The sequence below is a fragment of the Phaethon aethereus genome (assembly GCF_964289735.1).
Source record: "Phaethon aethereus genome assembly, chromosome: W".
Lineage (NCBI taxonomy): Eukaryota > Metazoa > Chordata > Aves > Phaethontiformes > Phaethontidae > Phaethon > Phaethon aethereus.
In genome coordinates, this window is record NC_138581.1 from 3,904,725 (window position 1) to 3,918,893 (window position 14,169).

Genomic DNA, 14,169 nt, shown 5'->3' on the forward strand with positions numbered 1-14,169 from the left:
TAAAAAAATATTTAAGTAGCATTTGGCCTTTTTGCTATGGAGAGGAATTCATGCTGGCAGCCGTGTTCTGTTAAGTGGGCTTTAGAGGTTTCTCTTCCCTCTCTCTGAAAGGGAGGTTAATCAAGGTGTGCATAAATTTGTGATAACAAATACTTGCAATTCTGTGAGTGCATAGTGAACCAAAAATAATTTGAGGACAAGGTTATCGGGATAAATCAAGAGAGTATTCTGCAGTATGCTAGGAGCTATTTAAAAACTTTTGGCTGCAACTCTCCAGTAAATAGCAATCAGACTTCCAGAAATGTCTGGCAGTGAGCAGCTCCAGTTGTTCTTATGGTTCATACTTCATGCTCTACCAAGAGCGTTACTTGAAGATCTAAAACCTCTTCTGCAGTACATGAAGGGAGGTAGCTTCTCGTGGAAATGTCTGTATGTGGTGGATGGAGCACTTTTGGACACCCGACCCTTGAAAGACTACTCACTTTTAATTTTCCAGAGTTCAGTTAAATTCAGAGTATTGTTGTACCATTACGCCGTCTCTGAACCTACAATGTGGAGCACTTCTCCTGGTACGCTGTTTCCCTGCCCAGCGCTGAGATGGCTGTGTAGGCGTTATTGGCCAGGGTGGTGTGAAAGTGATCATTATAGATTTTTTTTCCCCAAGAAAAATCACATGTTACTCCGTGATCTTTGTTAAAATATTCAAGCTGTTCACAGCTAGACTAGTATCATAAGTTCACCTTGAGGGAGTACACTATACATTCCTTAATCATTCCTAACTATTATATGATATACTAGATGTAATTAACCTTCTTCATCTGTTTTGTTCTCCATAGCTTTCTTTCAGGGTTTCTATTTTTCCTTCTGTTCTCTATTGTAAAATCTTAAAACGGATGCATGCTTTCCTCATGTGCATATTACAGTGCCTTGCGCAGAGGTAGATGCAGCTCAGATCGCTGATAAATGCCTAGCGACTTCATTGCAAAAGAAATAACGGCTGACAAGTACAGCTGACAAGTGTTTGACTTGCTGGTTTTGTAGCAGTAAAAGTAACCTTGATACTGGTAAGTGAAGCTAGTATTTCATGTGTTTTAAATGTCTGCATGAGCCAGCACTAGGTTTAAAGGTGTTCTTTAACTGAAAATACCTCCTCTCTGAGCATGCAGGCATCTTAAAAATAATTTCCCCAACAATCCTGACTACAGATCTGTTGAGGGTAGAGGGAGGAATGAGTGTGAAACTATAAGAAATCAGTGTCACTACATCTTATTTTTCTTTCTGAAAAATTTATTTTGTGCTTGTGAAAACTTGTTTGTCTTCCTTCTCCCTTAATCCTGTTTTAAATGCGTGTAGGATTGGAAGGGGAATTTTTTTCCATGTTATAAATGCAGAATTAGTTTGAAAAGAAAATAAAAGATCCTGGAATCCTGTGGAAATATTTGTGTGAGGACCATCAGGACAGTCAAGCAGCAGGGCAGGCTGCCCGGGGAGGTTGTGCCATCTCCATCCTTGGAAGTTTCCAAGACTTAGACGGATGAATCCCTGAGCAACCTGGTGTGACCCCGTAGCTGCCCCTGCTTGGAGCAGGAGGTTGGGCCAATGACCTCCTGAGGTCCCTTCCAGCTCTGAAAAATTATTTCTTCCTTTTTACCGAACTTTTAAAACTTCTCTGTCTTTTCCATTCTCTTCCTCTGGTTTCTCTGAGGCATAGGTTTGGTCCTGGTAGTGTTTCTGTTCAGTGGACTAGCTTGATCATTTTATTATCAAAATCAATCAATGCCACAAGTAAGTGTTGTTTTCACTTTGTCAGGATATTTTTTTGAACATGTTTCCATGTTTGTTTCTTCTGCATTTTTGTCTGGTTGTGTTGACAAAAAACATTACTGAAAATCCCACTGTCAGTAGGATTATACATATTCACTGTGCTCCCTCCCACTCCGACCACAACAACAATAAAGTACCAGGACAGTACCCTGGGCAAAAGCCAGGGGAGTTTTCTATTAAAAAACCCCACAAACAAATCCTCCCCAAATGGAAACAAAAAGACCAAAAAACCAACCAAAACCAACCCCTTCCCCCAACCCCCCCCCCCCCCCCCAAAAAACCTCCAAACCAAAAAAAGTCTGAAAAAACCCAACACCCAACAACTCCTTTTTAATGTCTCACACTGTGAGATGTTGTTGGCTTGGTTTGCTGTTCCACGGCTGATAGCTGATTGAGTCAGACAGTTGTTGTAAAATTGAATCCAACACTGAGTGGATTGCTGTTTTTCCCACATTTCTCATACATTTTCCTCTCTTCCTCCTCTTCTAGCTTGCGTTTAGTTTCCCAAGTTCCCAATAGTCATAATGTGGTATTATGCTCTAATACCATAAAACCTTTATTATTGTTATTCTTTTATATTGTGATCACATTTTCAGCTTGAGTTATACTGGACAGTCTTCAAATGCGCAGCAGAAATATTGTTCCATCTCAGAAATTGTATTGCTTGTGTCCCAAGGAGTTGAAATAGTTGTTTCCAGCAATGGGCCAGGAGTGAAGCTAATTAAAAAAAAAAAAAGTGAAGATTACGTCGTTTAAGATGTTCCGTTTCTACAGTTTTTTGAATATATTGCTTGAAGGGAATGAATGGTTTATTAGAGTTGTTTGCAGCTTTATTTGGCAACTTCTTAGCCTTTTGATTCAGGAATGTGGTATGTAACTTGCTTTGCTTAATTCTTCAAGTTGTCTGTCACCAGATACACCTACTCCTCAGCTTCGTGTTACAGATAGCAAAAATGTCTTCCGAGGTTCCAGCTAACAGCTATCCCACTCTCCAGCATCTGTGCGCAAGCAAGAGAAGTAGATCCCGTCTGGAAATGTTAAATGTATGACTTCAGTGAGATAGTTTCAAGGTGTTGATAAATATTTCTGTAGTTTTTCAGATGAAATAGGGGGTTTCATTCTTGATACAGCTACGGTGTCAAAAGCTTGATGGGAATGCAGCTCTGTAAGTGAGCTTTGAACTCCTGGGAAAAGGTGGTCTTCTCCTTATTTTGAAGTTCAAACGAAAAAAGGAGTTAGGCAATCTAAGGGCAAAGATGGGGCTCCTGCCCTGACAATGGCCGGTATCATTTTAGATGTCACAGTAAGAGAACTCCTGAGATCTAGAGATAAAAAAGGATAAAAGATTTAAAATTAAATAAACACTATTTTTGCCGTGAACTGAAGAATAAGCTTGTTTATTAAATCTATGCAGTTTAGTATTTGTAATCTCTTTCAATGCGGTGACGTTTGAGAGGTTGCGTGAAACGTTGGAGGTGGGATTAATTGCAGGAAGCAAAGTGGAAAAGACTTTCAAAGAAAAGAGGAAAAAAAAAATCCGCGTATATAATTTGGCTAGGCAACAAAGGAGACATGACTGTGCCTTTTATTTAAAGGCTGTAAACACTGAACTGGGGAAGAAATGTTTTATGGTATTACGTAGAACCACTTATAGGAACAAGTAGATGAAGTTGAACAAAGTAATGCTTAGGCTGAATATTAGGGAAAAAATCTGAACATTGAGGTTTATTAGATTATGGAACACTCTTCCCGAAGGATGTGGTTCAAGCTCCATTACTAGTCCCTTAAAATTAGACTGGCTAGAATAACAAAATGTACTGGAGGGAACACTGTTGCATGGGGCGGGGATGAACACAGTTACCTAATACGTCTTCCCATTTCACTTGCTTCCATGATTCATGTCCTGAAAAACTGCTTCCAGAAAGTGCTAATGACATCACGGCCCCGGCCTCCTCGGACGTGTTGGTGCTTCTCGGTGCTGAGGCTTTCGGAGAGTTCATCTGGAGATTTGCTGGGCTGTCTTTTTGTTTTTTCCAGTGGCTCCTATAGCTCAGCTGTTCCTCGCAGCTTTTCCGTTCTGCTGCAGCATTGCCGGGAGCAATGGGGACGGGCAAAAATCAGGTGCCTGGGCTGTAGTTTAAAAATACAGATAACACACCTGCACATGGACTGGGCTGTTCCTGGAGAGGCTGGGAGCAGGAGTGGGGCAGGCAGCAGAATTTGTGTTGCAGAGCTTGGCTTCACAGAAGTGACTACCTTCTGCTGTTCTTGGCGAGCAGGATGAAATATCATCTCCTTTAGAATAGTATTATTAGGTGTGAAAAACCTCCCTCAAATAAGTCGTACTCAGTCGTGTATTTCAACGAGCCAGTCTTAGTGGTTCTGTTACACTGACTTGATGAGAAGAAAATAACTTTTCTTCAAAACATGTCTTCTAGCATGTTTTTCTAAGTACATTTTTCACATTTTTCACCCAAACAGCTCTTTTGAGCTTTCTATAGAAATGCAGCCACTTTTCTGTAGTATTTAGGAATTAACTACTGAAAATAGAGTATAATAGTAATAAAGCACCAGAAATAAAGACCATGACAATCCATTATGTAAATCGTTGACACACGTGTGTCTTTGGCTTTGCACAGCACTTTTTGGATCTAGGACTAAGTGGTAGGATTTTAAGCCTAGATGTGCCGTTTCAACTGATCGTGCATTTACTCTGATATAAATTCTTTTACCATTGCTATATTCGAAACAGTAAATGGAGTCAAGATGGACTGGTATATAGCTGATGTCTCAAAATGCTTACAGCACTGCACACAAGCTTTTCGATTTACTCCCTCTCGCGTGTGAATTCTTGCTGCAGCCTGCTGATGACTTAGAAACCAGCTACCCTACCAATATTTAAAATGTGAATTTATTTTGCTAGACTGTGCATCGCCCAGAAACTATTATTTTGTAGTCATTTTTAAAATGCGTTTCTTTCTTTGCTGCAAGCTAGCTTGGGTCAATTCTGTTAGTGTAAAGCCAGACAGTGGAGAGCATGAAAAGTATTGCTGAAAATTAAAAACTGTTACTTGTATTGTATCATTTATAAGGACTTGTGTCAGCTAAAAAAGTTACTGCAATAAAAAAGTTACTGCAAACAAAGTTACTGCAATATTTAGGACAGCCATTTTTATGCTTCTGAGTTTTATAATTTCCTTACCTAAAAAAGTGACACTAATCAGATCTACTTTTTCAGTCCGAGGTTGTGGTTTGTGTATACATCAGTGTGCTTATGCTCCTTATGAGTTCAGTGTTGCTTGAGGATGCAATACTTAACATGCAAGTTCATTAACCACATAAAAATTACTCCATGTTTCCCATACTTCAGCTTTGCTAGCTTCTTGCTGTAACTAATCTTCCAAAAACTTAGAGTGGGACTTTCCTAAAATTAATGTAGGTGCTGTTTTTATAGTCTTTTAAGCAAGTTTACCCGGTGCTCCTCACAATTAGCAGTTCTAAGTTGCTTAAATAAAGACCTGAGATGTTAAGGATGTGCTTTTAAAGTATAAAATGACTTTGACTTGAGACATTATGTGAATTGCATCTTGATATAGAAGTTGCCTCACTGATCCAGCCTCTCCCGCTTATGGTTCCATGGACCACTTTTTCCTCTCCCATTCATTATCACATAACATCCCCGTGGCAACTTGAGAAATTGCTTACATGGAAAAGTAATCGTAGGAAAGTATTTATGTATTTTTAGCTTTCTGCTAACACAATGTAGCAGCTGGAAACAAGGACAAGAGCCAGCACAACATGAACTGCCAGCTCTCCATGGGCCACCAGAAAGTGTTCATCAGACCACAATGTGAGAACCGTTGAATTGACTTAAGAAATGTGACACACACCAAGCATTAAATAAAAAAACCCCAACCAACCCTCAAGTTCCCAAAGCTGCTGCTTGAGTGTAATAGGAATGAAATAGTAATTACAGTGTTTCTGAATAATATGTTATTCACTGTTTTTGGTGGAGGAAGTACATGATGGTATCAATTAGATGCAGTGAAAATCACTTTTGCTTTAGTTCTTCATAAGCTATATTTACTGCTGTCTTAGCTGTTGTTGCAGCATTGAATGATCTTCTAGACGCTGAAAGTTTTGTAAGTAGGAAAGCAGGGTGTGGAGCTAGGACTTGATTTGAACAGATGACTGAGACATAAGTTAGATCTGTTTTGTTTGGTGGGCTTGTTCTGTAGTTAGGGTTTTTTTTCTGATATTTAATTCCTTTTTACCGACTTCTCTAGCCTCACCTACTTGTGTTCTTTCCATTTTTGCAACAAGGCAGCAGGATTGTCATTTTGGAAATGTTAAAATGACAGGAAGAGATCACAAAGATCTTTTGAAGAGCCACCAAAATTCTTCCTTTTCAGTCTCAAAAGCAGCCTGGGGCTACACCTCAATCTAAAAGCAATAAAGAAAACCTAAAAAACAACTAAAAGCAATAAAACTCACTGGCAGGTTGCTAACGATGTATGATGGGGCTTGGGTTGTGTGTACGGTGGAATGAGGAAAGGGTCTGCTCTCTTACCAAGCTCCAGTGAGAAATGAGCCTACTCTAAAAGGCTATGCCAGCATGAATTGGAATTGAATGCCTATGTTTAATGAAGGATAGGCCCTTCAAAGGAAAACTTGAAGTTCAATTATTGATAAGATTGCATTTTGCAACTGCTGTTAAATAATTTTTTAATTTCTCCTTTTCCCAGAAAGATGCTTTGAAATAAGTAACACCAGTTTCCTTCTGCATTAATTTAATGCATGGCAGGGAGAGCGCTCGGAGGGTTTATTTTCGAAGCTTTTGCACTGAAGGTGGAAAAGTGAATAAGTCGTGTTTTGTGGAAGAATTACAACTAGTTTAACAAATATCCCAAGAAAGCTCGCAACCTGATTATAGCTCACAGTTTGTTTGATAGACTAACTTGAAATGATGGTATGCAGTGCTAGAACTTCAGTTGGCTATAAATTTCAATGCTTTATAATGAGTAAATTTTTAAAGTACCTTCTGCGTTCCTACCTATCTTTTGGTTTGAAAATGTCTTTAAAATCAAGCTCTTAAAATTTTGCTTCATTGCATGAAAATAATTAAATGCATTTAAATGGTTCTCCAGGTAAGTACAAATGTGAACCTTGTTGTATAAGAGAGAGCAGAGGCTGAGGTTTCTGCAGAATGGTGTTTACATTAAATAAGTGTGGTGAAGGAAAGTTCTTTTTTGATGAATGTGTCGTAACTTCATTTTGCCATTAAGTCTTGTTCCACAGACTGTCAGACTAGATTAAAATCCTGGGTTTGTTTTCATGGCTGTGAACAGCGTTTCTGGCCATCTTGCAGAAGACCTCCGATTCTCTATTGCAAAAAAACATATCTTCCTCTTCAGCAAGACCTCCTTTCCTTGCTGTGCCTTCCACGGAATTGTATGAATAGGGAAAAAAGAAGCTGTGATGGGTAGTTTTGTGGAAGAGAAGTTAAAAAGGGATCTGCTTATTCTGTTTTAAAGGTAAAAGCAGTCTGTTCCTTCTCCAAGTATTTGTTTATTTGCCACAAATAATTGACACAATTTTAAGATTTCTCTAATTGACAAAAATTCTAGTAATGTGGTTCCATGTGGAATTTAGTCAAGAAATAAAGTTATATTAAAGAATTGCAATCAAAAATAGATTACAAGTATTTTGCAGAAAACAGTAAATTCTACAGATGGAATAAGTGTTGCAAATACATAAACGTTGAAGAGACTTTTAAAAGAATTAGGGATTATTAACTTCATCACTTACAACTAGTACTGGAAAGGTCGTATTTGGTATTGTAGTGCTTTTTCAGAGTTTACAGAGCTTCAGAAGCACTTTGGGTCATGCTCTTGCAGGCAAGCCACCCCCTTCATTCTTTTCACAGCTCAGTTGTTTAGTTTTGAGAACTGTAGCTCATCTTTGCCACTGCGCAGAGATACAGAAAGCTTTAAGAAAACTTTTGTAATTCGTATTTCCCTTGAGATATATACTAAAATGACAAATGAATAGAAGTAAATGAAACTTGAAGTGAAATTTAAATGTGAAAAAATCAAGCACTATACCTTAAAGTGTCGAGGCAAATTTTATTCCATGCTTTTAATGATGCCAGTTGCAGCTGACTTTGCCTGTGCTTAAACAGGAATTTTAAACATGGGATTTTCTTCCTTTTATTCTGTTTTTACTGTGGTGTTCTGATGAAGCAGAATCTGAAATGTGATGCTGGGCACTTTTTCTGTATCAGTGTATATTCATCATACGTTTACTTTTCTGTTAACTGTGACTTTAGACCTGAAAAGAAGATGGTGAGGAGAGCTTCTAAGGGGTTGCAACATAACTTCAGGTTTTTTTCATTTGCTAAAAAGTTTAAATATCGCTTAATTCTGAAATGTACCTTAATGTAAAACCAGGTGTAGCCAAATAATATTTCAAGTATTGTGAATATATAGAATACAAGTAGAAACACCGACTACTTTCATCTCTCTGTCCTTCTAACCTCTATCTATTTAGGACTTTAATCTGCCATTAATGATCAGAAACAAAGATCTCCTTAGAAATGTCTCTTAACTTGAGTATATTGGGAGCACCAAGCAATACTTAGCACCTAGTTGACATTGCATTTTGGAACTGAAGGGAGTATTATGAACCCATTAGCGTGGGATTGCTTTTCTGGAGGCGTACACTTGCCAACAAGGACAGAACTTCAGGAGGTTACTTGGGTCATATATCAATGTGCAGATTTCTCTTGGACATAATTACCTCATTCTCCTTGGTGGAAGATTCAACTTACCAGTATTTTGGCCATATCCTTCTTTTCCAAACTATTGAGGAAAGGTGTAGTAATGGCAGATGCCAGCAACAGAAGGGTGGGGTGGTGGAAAATAAAAAATGAGAACTACACTAAACTTGGAGAGAAAATGTACCAAACTTCAACTGATTTAAGAAATGATGATAAATACATGGTTATTTAATGTATGAGGTGTTTTTTTAAATAAGTTACCCTGGCAGGTAACATGCAGATAACTCATATGAGTTTAAAAGCTGACTTCATGGTCAGCATTTTTATTCAGCTTCGTTGCGACTTAAGGACAGTGGATCAAAACCACAGTGATAAAGGATTATTAATATGACATGAAACTTTTGCTAGGGCGGCTGTAATTATAGTGCTTTTTATTATAAGAACTCCTTCAAGCTGCTTAACAGTGAATGGCATTAGTTCCCTTGCCCTTGACATGGCAGTAATTGCCTTGCAATTGTGTTGGTGAAGGGAGCGTTGGTTTATTACAAAATCTGACTATATAATTACATTCAAAGAAAAATACTTTTTGGCTGGTGTGAAGTTTTGTAGGGCTAAGAGTACTTCAAATTCTTCTAGTTGGTTATACTATACTCATGTTTTGTATTCAAATGACTTACAGGTTTTTGTCCTGTGCACCTTGAATCTCGCAAACTAGAAGATTGAAAAGTAAACTTTCTCTGTCGTCTTTAACACAGTGTCTTATAATTAATTTTGAATTTAGGCATTAATAAAAAAAGGAAATGAGAATTTGGGGGTCTTTTTAAAGTGGAGATTATTCCTTACTGTATGTGTATTGTTATTCTGTATAATCATAGAATCACAGAATAGTTCGGGTTGGAAGGGACCTTTCAAGACCATCCAGTCCAGCCCCCCTGCAGTGAGCAGGGACATCTGCAACCAGAGCAGGTTGCTCAGAGCCCCGTCCAGCCTGACCTGGGATGTTTCCAGGGATGGGGCATCCACCACCTCTCTGGGCAACCTGGGACAGGGCTTCACCACCCTCATCGTAAATAACTTCTTCCTTGTATCCAGTCTGAATCTGCCCTCTTTCAGTTTAAAGCTGTTACCTCTTGTCCTGTCGCAACAGGCCCTGCTAAAAAGCCTGTCCCCATCTCTCTCCTCAGCCCCTCTCAGCCCTGGCAGCTGCAGGAAGGTCTCCCCGGAGCCTTCTCTGCTCCAGGCTGAACCCCCCCAGCTCTCCCAGCCTGTCCTCCCAGCAGAGGGGTTCCAGCCCTCGGAGCGTTGCTGGGGCCTCCTGTGGCCCTGCTCCAACAGGTCCATGTCTCTCCTGTGCCGAGGGCTCCAGAGCTATAATTCAAAATTTGAACTACTAATTGAGTAATTTGATAAAATGCTCATAAAATTTCAAGATATGCTTAAAAAAATCAGGTGCTAAACAGGCATTTGGGGTGGACATAATCCGATGTGATTGGGAGGGGCTGCTTCTTTTCGCCTGGGAATGGATCAGGAGCCCAGATGTGATAAGGGTAGATACCCAGGGACACTGAAGTTGTCACTTATCACCATAGCTGGGGGGGGGGGGGGAGAGGGAGGGGGCAGGGGGCAAGTTTTATCCTTTCCCCTGATTTTTTCCCTGGGAATGCTGAGTCTGCAGCATCTGCTTCAGCTTTGGTGCTTCTCTTCCCCCCCACAGTGTAATAGCCTCATGAGTGGTGGCGAGGAAATGAGGGTTTATGGACTTGCTGGAGATGGCTGAGGGGAGTCATCAAATCCTCCTCTGCTGCCCCTCTCCCTTCCAGTGTTCCATTTAACTGGTATTTGGGCACAAAGCTGGTTAACTTAGTTCACCAACACTGTTGTAGTTAGGAACAGGAATTTCAAATGTGGTAGTTTAGTATTGGGGCACATTTTTTTTTTAATGCTGTAAGGTTTAAGTATGGAAATGAATCTGCTTGCGTTTCAGGCTTAACATCAAAGTTTAAACAGTATGATAATGAGAGGTTTAACGAGCAGCTTTCAGGTGCAACCTCAATACTGGAGCTGTACATGCACCATATACATGCACCTACATAAAGGGGAGGGTCCTCTCACATGCCTTCTTACTACAGTTAGTGAGCAAAGAAGTAAGAGTTGGTGTGGAATGATGAGCTATTTATGTTTTTGTACCTAATAAATTTTTGTGAGTCTAATGAGTAAAGTTTTGGTGCTTTGTTACATGTGTATTTTCGAGGCAGTTGTGACACAACAACAAACTTGCTTACCGAAGAGGAATCAATTGGTCTGGTTTTTTGACGGTATCGGTAGTGATTTTTCACTTCAAACTTTGATTTCTTTTTAACTAGATTTTTAACTTCAAATTATTGCAAACAGCTTGTACTTCCACACCTTTACATCTTATATGCAAACTCTTCAGAAAGGAATTTCAGAGCAGTTTTAAGTACTTCCAACTGGAGTGCTTTTTTGAGTTGTTTCATCTTCTATAGGAATGCAAAAATATGAGGCTGGGTTTAATAATACCTTAAAATTTAAATTGAAATTGCTGTTGATCCTGTCTTTTTTCCCAAGAAGCTTATTATTTGCTATGATGTTGTCTACCCACAATAATGAGTAATGATGATGATCTCCACCGGACTCTTAATCTGGAGGTTCTAGTTTAAGTAGTATTAGTGTTTGTTACAGTGTTTTGCCTAAAATATGCTGAGTTTATTAAAAAAAGAATACATGAGAAAAATGCTGCATGATGGACCAGGTGGGTTTTGTTAAAAAGGCAACATACACGCGCCTTTTCCTCTCTTAATGTGTTGGCATTATCGGGATTGCTGCGTGAATCCTTCAGATGGTATCTGCTCTGTGTTTAAGGTTCTCCCCTTCAAACATATGCTTTTGTTTTACCTCTCCTAATTTCCTGTATTCCTATGACTTAATTTTCTTGTATTTCCAGTAATCTTTCAATTCTCACTGGGGAACACTGCTGTGTTACTCCTGAAATTTTCATTTTGAGAAACTGAGTAGCCAGACCTGTCATCTCATTGTACGGGGGTGAATTGTTTTTCCTTCTTCTTTCTACCTCTGTGTCAGATGCTGTCTTTTCCTCTAAAGGAGTTTTGTTCATTAAAATGTCAACAGACCTAATATTTTTTGCCTTTTCTCTCTAGCTGGCCTGTGGACAGTCTTCACGTTAGGTGGGGTGGGGAGTAAACCAACGCCGCAGCTGGAGCAGTGCTCCCCTCTAGCTAACCAGAGTCTACTGCTTCTGCTGGTCTTGGCCAATCTGACCGATGCTCCAGATACGCCGAATCCCTACAGGCAAGCTGTTATGTCCTTCAAGAACACGCAAGGTCTGTATCTGTTCTTACTTCTAAGTATGCACTGATGAAAATGAAGCATTAAGTCGCTGTGACTGCTTAGAAGTTGACTTTCCCAAACTTGTTTTCCCTCCAGCCAGCCTGTAGAAGAGCAGTAATAGCACATTGTCTTCTGGGAGTCTTGAGATGTTCCTCAGCTGCTGGAACGTAATTAACTTTAAGGGGCAGGGGGAGAAGGATACTCTTTCCTTCAGATTAGATAAATTTTAGAAAGCTTCATAATTTCATAAAATATAAATAACTGGCCTACTTACAGGTCGGTTTTATCCAAGAGTCTGCTGGAGTTCCCTCAAACTTTGTAGCACTTGAGAAATCCTGTTTAGCTGGAGTCATCTTTCTTAGAGCTCAGAGAAGCACCTGAATTGCTAACTAGGTTGATCTGCTAACTGGATTCTTATATTGCAAGTGTGAGGAGAAACTGGTTAATGTAAACACTCTCATGAGACTTGCATATATGGGAAGCTGCAGACTTGTTTCAGTGCTTGCTTGGTTTTTGAGAAGGCTGGTTCCAGGCTGTATATCAGGTAGCCGCGGGTGCGATGCTGTACCGACAGTGCCCTTCTGCAGAGGGTCTTGCTTGGGACACAGTAGTGCCCTAGCACAGCTTGGGCTATTCAGATAGCTCAGCTTGCAGGCAGTGTGCTTGGTGTCACATATACTTTATCCATACACTTAAATCTCTTCAAGTTTTAGCTGTTGACTTTCACCTTTCGTTAGCTTTACGCAGGTTGACAGCATGCACAGGGCTGTTCAGTGGCGCTCAGCTGCTGCATGACAACCTGTGAAGCCACATCAATACCCCTGGGTTATTCACTTTATTTGGGGGGAGGTTTTATATTCCTTTAACCATTAAGTTTTTGGCAGGTTGAACTCTTAAATTCATTCACCTTTACCCAGGACTTTTTTTTTTATTAGGATAGAGGGTTGTTCTCAAGAATTCTTAGTTCTAACGTGCCCCTTTTATTTATTGGATACTGTTTCCTGGCAATCGAGATCAAATTCTTGACATAGTTTTGGGGTTTTTTTAAACTAACTGAGAACTTATGAATGCTCTGGTTTGGTTGATTTAATGTCATCAATAGCTAGTAATGTGTTTCATTGAAAACTGTTATACATGTATCATCATAAAATTTTAAAAGAACCTATTCTGTGTCAAAAGTAGTATGAAAAGCAATATCTTCTCTGGATGGGTACATTTATGGAATGACTTATTGCTTCCTGTAAACTTGTTTCCACTGGCAATATTCATATAACTGAGCTTAAATTTGATTCCTGTGAACATTCTGAGGGGCTGTTAAAAGGAAAATGGTATGAAAAAGAAAGTCTGGTTGCTGTCATAATGATCTATAGTACGTAACTATAAAATGAAAACTGGCTTTTTTGTTGAAGTAATTTATATAATTGAATTAGGACAGAGCTAATCAAGTTCAGGATAGTTTTATTTATTCTACATGGGAATAGTTTACTATTTCTGTTGGCCAGTTGAACGTTGTGTAGAATAACACAGAATATGCTGCTATTGCTGATGTTAGTTTCTTTAATACTGTTTAGATTTTTTTACAGTTTTTAAAGTATCTTTTAATAAAACCGATAGTGAAGCGCTATAAATAGAAGTGGCACAGTTTAAGCATCCACGGAAGCAAAGCTTAAAAGTCAATAGACACTCCTCAGCTAAGGAACTGTGGCATCAGGTGGCTGCTTAACAGAGCATGTTGAACTGATCTGATTTTGCTGTCTGCATCCAAATTTTCCCTAGTCAAGAGAAATACTCACCTGAAGCAGGGCGGTTTTAAACCGGTCGGTCCATAATCGCGATCAGTGTTTGAAGGGGACATGGGGGCAGAAACGGTAGTTCAGAAAAGCCAGGGTTCGGTCTCTCCTCCGCCAGTTGGTACGGTGTTTTGGGGAGAGGCAGGGTTCCCACCACCGGCGGGCTGCGTCCTTCCCTGTGCGCGGCAGTGCCTCCCAACAGAAAGGAGAAGCGTTTGCTCAAGTGCCTCCTGCTGAGTCGAGCTGAATGGCTGGAGCCGTCGCCCCTCGCCCAGGCCAAGAGAAGCAGCAGCTCCCCGGCACGCCGTCTCCGCCGGGCCCCCAGAAACTCAGTGGGAGCCAGGGCTCCTGTGGGGCTCCTGCAGGTCTTCCAAGCACTTATTCCTTCCAAAGAGGATGGAAATGTTGTTC

The 14,169-nt window shown here is 39.9% G+C and overlaps 1 protein-coding gene across 2 annotated transcripts in view; it reads left to right on the forward strand.

Moving 5' to 3' along the window:
• LOC309415175 (dymeclin) overlaps positions 1–14,169 on the forward strand; it is a gene marked incomplete at its 3' end in the record, with an annotated part of 207,387 nt that overhangs the window by 60,254 nt on the left and 132,964 nt on the right. For both annotated transcript variants that reach the window (XM_082012615.1, XM_082012616.1), the window contains exon 8: positions 11,779–11,965. In XM_082012615.1, the coding sequence (XP_081868741.1) occupies positions 11,779–11,965 (187 nt within the window). The remainder of the gene's footprint in view (positions 1–11,778; positions 11,966–14,169) is intronic.